This window comes from Corvus brachyrhynchos, unplaced genomic scaffold (assembly GCF_000691975.1).
Source record: "Corvus brachyrhynchos isolate BGI_N302 unplaced genomic scaffold, ASM69197v1 scaffold255, whole genome shotgun sequence".
In the NCBI taxonomy this organism is placed as follows: domain Eukaryota; kingdom Metazoa; phylum Chordata; class Aves; order Passeriformes; family Corvidae; genus Corvus; species Corvus brachyrhynchos.
This window is the reverse complement of record NW_008238358.1, coordinates 4812926-4818658: the sequence shown is the minus strand read 5'-3', so window position 1 is coordinate 4818658 and position 5733 is coordinate 4812926. Positions and strand designations below refer to the sequence as shown.

Here is a 5733-nt window from a genome sequence, read left to right as displayed (position 1 = left end):
GCCTCCGCCTCCTGCCCCCTGCAGCGGGGTTACCTGTCACGGGGAGCCCGCTAAATTTTACGGATACGATAAATTAAAGAGACAGCAGATTTTTACGACACAGCAAGAGGCCGAGCTGGTACAATATCCTGACTGTAAATCGTCCAGTGCTAATATTGGCGAGGAACCAGACCACTTAAATCAGAGCTCGTCTCCTGCTCAAATGTTTCCCTGGATGAGACCACAAGGTTGGACGCAGTCAAAAATTTGCTTCCATCTCACGTCTGAGTTTGAAACTTTCTTTTCCTCCTCCTGCTTCTTTCTCGCTGACTCCCGCTCCCTGCCTCTGTCTCCCCCACTCCCTACCTCTCTCACCGCGATTCCTATCACCGCGGTGGCTTGCGATAATAAAGGGATGCAGTAAGCAAACAGAAACCTCTGCAGCAGGCAGCTGCCAACCCAAGAGTAGCCTTTGAGACGCGTCTCGGACTCTGAGGTGCAGCTGACACGCTCGCCCGTCTCCCGTCGCCGCTGCCTGAACGGGAAGGGTGCAGGGTCGGGAGGGGGTGGTATACAAGATGATAAAGTGACCCCGTAACATCCTATGCTGAGAGACAACTGAGGCGCTTCGTGCATTTACTATCGCTGTGTTTCTCTCACTCGTATGTAAAGCTCTAGACTCCTCTCTGCCCTCTGCTTTCTCTCCCTGCGGTTCTGTGGGGCTTCTCTCGAGGGATTCCAGAGGGACCGGAGTCCTCGCTGCCTGGCTGTGCCTTGTTTTGAACGGCCACACCAATCTCCAAATCCCTATGTTTTTGTTTTAAACAGCAGCGCCGGGTAGGAGGAGAGGAAGACAAACATACAGCCGATTCCAGACTCTAGAGCTGGAAAAGGAATTCCTATTTAACCCCTATCTGACCAGGAAGAGAAGGATCGAGGTGTCCCACGCACTAGGACTCACCGAGAGGCAGGTAAAGATCTGGTTTCAGAACAGGAGGATGAAATGGAAAAAAGAGAACAACAAGGACAAATTCCCCGCTTCCAGACAGGAGGGAAAGGAAGGGGAGGCCAAAAAGGAAGCACATGATCTGGAAGAAGACAGAGCTGAAGGCCAGACGAATTAATTTTTGCCCCAAAAGTCTTCGCGAAAGTCAATCAAAAATAACCAGGGCTAAAGCCCGAGATCTTGGCTCATCTACCCCTGTACGTGATCTTGTCCTGGGACGAGTGACCCCATGTCCCTCCGTTTGACATTTCCCTGCTTCGGGTGCTTCACTTGTTTGTGCTTTTATTTTGTTTATAAGCGTATCCAGAATGATCTCTAGATTTAACATTTCATCTACTTATTTTTTTCAAATTTGATACAGAGTTTGTAGCAATAAATTTCTAATGATATATAAATATATATATATTTGCAATCTTAAAAGATGGTGATTGTGGGAAACGACATAAACTTCCTAATAATAGATATCAATAAGCAAGACATTTAACAACGCTTTATTAATCAAGACAAGTGCACTTGTACTATTTTAATTCTTGTTCTTATCTTGTGGTGAATAAATTAAATAAATTTAATAATCTTGAAGAAAATATCTTAGAAATATATTTAACCTTCTTTTATAATATTTGATTAAAATAAACCGAATTTATTCAATTATAAAATGTATCGGCTTCCCGATATCTCTTTTGTAATCCACTCCTCAAGAACCTTCAGACTTTCCACTGGTCTGGGCTAACTCTCCCCTGATCCTTACCCCCGTCTCTCCTCCGATGCTGGGTGTTTCTGAGGGGTCTGGGAATGGCACATTGCGTACAAAACCTGCTTTTGCTCCCTGCCACGAGTGCTGTGGGGCTGTGGTCCAAGCAGCGGCCAGCGGGGACTGCGGCCCCACCTGCGAGCTGAGTCCAGCCTACGGGCCAGCCCGGGGAGTTCCCGACGTTTGCGCCTCGGCCTTGCTTTCGCCTTTTCCTGCCCCCTACCCCGGGCTGAGGGGCGGCCGTGCAGGGGACCACTGCCGGCAAACACGGCCCTTTACCCTGGGGAGCCATTTGCTGCCAGCCCGGCTTGGAGGGAGACGAGCCCGGAGAGCATTCCGGCCCCACGCCATCCCCAAGGGCTGCTCCAACCGGTGCAGGGCCTCCAGCCCCGCCACGCAAACCACGGCAAAACGGGCCCAGCCTCCCCCGAGGACGGCTGACAGGCAGAGAAATGCAAAGCTTTCGCGACCCTGCGTGGGGTTTCTCGAGGGCTGTAATTCCTAGGAGTCCCAAACCATGCATAGACCGAGAGAAGGATGTTTCTACCACTAAATATTATCATATGATGTGTTTCCCAGCGGAGGCTGCAGCTGGTGAAGACAGAATCTGCCTCACGGTTCCCGGAACCACGGGAGGAAAGGTCCGCTCTGATTAGCACAACAGTTTAATTTTTTCCTCCATCTCCCCTCCCTACTCTTGCTCCCGCTCCGCGGTGGGGTCCTGCAGAGCGTGGTATCAAACAGGACGGCCGAGAGCAGTCCTTTTTAGGAGTAGCAGGCAGAGGGTCGAGGCATGAGGTATAAATCCCCACCAAGATTTCTACGTCATTTTTTCCCTGCCGGCTGACGCTCCCCCGAGTAATGGCTCCGTGAAGGAAATCGAATGGACGCGCCAGAAACTGCGACAAACACGACATATAAATCTATTATCTGCCCAGAAACGAGCGCGATCCCGACGAGGCCGGGGCTGAGCCGAGGCCTTGCTCGGAAAATCACAGCCAGGTTTTCGAGGAGGTGCCGGCCGCTGCTCTGTCAGCCCGCCGCTGGGCCCTTCTCTCGCATCCACCGCTTCGCTCCCGGGAATACACCCAGCACGGCGAGAACCGCCATCCACGGGGATGGGCCTTGTAGGGCGGGTTTGGCTCATTTTGCTTCCCTTCCTCTTCCCCGCTCCCCACTACCGAGGCAGGCACGTTTCTACGGCTGCAAAGCGCCAGCTCTGGAGGGAGGCACGAGCAAGCGGAGCTATTGTTCTTGGTTTTATTTTAATCGCCTAGTTGGCTAAAGGTTGTAAACGAGGGGAAGCTGCAACAAAGCAGTGAAGTAAACATTTTTGCTGCATGGATTTGCATAAATACACGGGTATCCCTAGTGTCAAGGGAGGATGTGGGGCTGGTGGCTGCGCGTTTAAAGCAAGCCAGTGGCCCGACGCGCAAAACCCCCTCCCTTTCCAAAACAATACTCGTGCTAGTGGCACCGGCGTATTTGGTCTCCGGGCAGGAAAAGCCTCTTGCCTTTGCTGCGCTAGCGGCGGCGGCGGGGATACAACACGGTCTGGCGGGGCCTTGCTGCGGGGAAAGCCGTGCTGGTGCCGCCCGCTGCCATCCCGGGCTGCCCGCGAGGCGAAGGCACGTCGAAGACCTTCACACACCAGCGGAGCACTCCTTAGGCTAGTATTTGTCCGGAAAAGAGCTGCTGCGCTGCTGCGGTAGTTGTTTTTAATTACCAGACAAAGAGAATAAAATTAAAATATTCCTGAAGAAGTTTCCGTTAGCGTTGCTCTCCTAGGACCGACTGGGAACGCAGCCACGCAGGCAAAAACTGACTTCCCTGAGCGCACATGATTGGTGAAGGCCTAGTGGTAACTGGAATCGCCCCTGTCTTACTCATTAAGAAAAACAAAACGTCGCTGTAGTTGTTAAGGTATTTAGTACCGCAGCCTGGCATCTGAATCTCTCCCTCGGTCTTTCTTGGAAACTTGCTAAGAAAAAAGAAAACCGAGTCAGAAATTGACCCATGCGGCCACCGAGACCCCTGTAAAACCGGAGGCATCGGACTTCTGGCAAGGAAAAGCCGTAGCTGCGAGGGTTGCGGCGGGAGCGGCAGCGAGAGGCCGCCTGAGACGGCCACAGAGGGATGTACCGCGCTTTTGGTTTCCGCGGAATTTCTCCGTTCCCTTGAGGAGCAGCTCAGCGCGGCCGTGAGTGCTGCAGAGACACCAAGAAAGTTGCCATTGCCTCCTCCGAGGCAATATTCAAAGGTGTGCAACTGCCTGAAGCAGCGTGCTAAAAAGATCCAACATTGATCCTACATCTTTAGGCGCGTTTACTTTTGTTAGCAGTTACAATCAGCACGGAGGTCAAGGATTGAGGGCTCTGGCTATTCCCTGAAACAAAACTTGAGCAAGAAACATCCACAGTACTCCGTCTCCGAGCCGAGTATTCCTTGTGGACACAGGCCCATTTAAAATTTTTTAGAATACTTTCTAGGAATCGGATTTTCCCTGTTGGTGCACCGGGAAGGTTTTATCGGGGGCGGAGGCAGCCTGCACTGGGCGCGGTGACGGTGCCCGGCGCAACCTGCGGGAACCGCACACTGCGGGGTGGGGAAGAGGCTCGGACTATTTTTATGTCGGCGACGGCTTCCGCTTCAGTAGTGGCAGCTAAAGCAGATGTGATTTCTTTTAGTGCCCGGCAGAGCGGTGGGGAGGGGTGGGAGAAGAGGATGGGGATGTGGGTTAAGCCCTCTTTCGTTTGGCAAGAAACGGATCCTTCGGCACAGTGCCCTGCCTCTCTGTATGCGGCTCCTCGACCGCTTGCCCCTCTCTCCGCAGCCCACGCGGATCTCCCGCGTCCCGGCCGTGCTCGCGGGGCTCCGCCACCGCGCCCGTGGCGCGCAGGCCGAGGGCAGGCGGGACCGAAGCCTCAGTAAAAGAGCAGCGCGCAGGCGAAAGAAACATGGCGCTGGGAAGCAGTATGTGCAAAATCCGCAAGGAATTGCAGTAAATTCCTTTTTGTTTGAAGAAAATTTACAACTTGGTAATAGACCTTTTTATGACCTATTTGGGCTCGTCATTGGCTGCGGCTGGTCATGTGCAGGCAGCGAGCGCTTTCATGGCCTTTTCCTGATTTCCCTGGCGAATTTCCCCCTGCATTCTGCCTTCAGAGAGCCTCAGCCCCTCTTTTCCTAGCCTTTGTCTAGGCTGAGGTGTATGGCAGTCGCCCGCATGTTTGTGCCCCGCTCCCCCAAACCCGCGGCCGGTCCCGTCGCCGAGACCCGCGCCGCCGCCGCGCTGCCTGCAGCCCCTCGCTCTTCTCCCACCGCCCGATACCCCCGCTGCCGCTATCTCCTCCACGGATTGCTACGAGGGTGCAAAATGGATTACAGCGACCCTCCCGGGCTTCTCCGCTGGCGGGCAATTCCGCGAACTGGTAAGCACTCAGTTCCCCTCGGGCTGGTCGCCGGTACTCCGCGATATGCGGCACGGCACCAGCTCCCCTGTCCTCCTGCCCCTGTTCGTCACCTGTCCCTCGAAACCCCTTATTCTTCCTTTTATTATTGCTATTACTAGTTTTACCACTATGACTGTTGCTGTTGTTATTGCTATGGTAATTATCGGTGCTGTTACTATTATTAATAGTGGTTGTGGGCATACCGCAGAGTGAGAGCTGCTGTTGCGCGCGGGCTCTCACAGAAAATGTGCCGCGGGCCACGATGTCTCGGTGTTCCGCGGTGAGGGGCGGAAGCCTGGGGTGCAGTGCGCGCAGGCAGCGCCTCTCCTGCCGGTGGGGGTTCTTCCAATATAAGGCCCTCTGGTTTTGGGATACTTTCCCCCCTGCCAGCCTGAAGCGTGCTGTGGCGATGCTCTGGTTTGTTTTCCCCATGGCGGAAGGGCGGTCGCGTAACTTTAAAGCTTAACAGGTGTTTTCGCAGGAGAATCGGGGTCAGTGCTCCCGCGGGGGCGGAGGGCGCGGGGCGGCTCCGCCGTGCCGGTCGA

General features: G+C 54.0%; 2 protein-coding genes across 2 annotated transcripts in view; both read left to right on the top strand.

Annotated features, from left to right (window-relative positions):
• Nucleotide 1: 1 nt before the first annotated feature.
• On the top strand, nucleotides 2–1141 carry HOXD8 (homeobox D8; the record flags this gene model as incomplete). The annotated part of the gene is made up of 2 exons (XM_017735568.1): nucleotides 2–227; nucleotides 808–1141. Coding segments are annotated over 2 exons (522 nt in total), but the record flags the coding sequence as incomplete, so codon positions are not given.
• A 3868-nt stretch (nucleotides 1142–5009) lies between these two features.
• HOXD4 (homeobox D4) overlaps nucleotides 5010–5733 on the top strand; it is a 13679-nt gene continuing 12955 nt past the window's right edge. The window contains exon 1 of the mRNA XM_008634734.2: nucleotides 5010–5167. The gene's annotated coding sequence lies outside the window, so the exon portion shown is untranslated. The remainder of the gene's footprint in view (nucleotides 5168–5733) is intronic.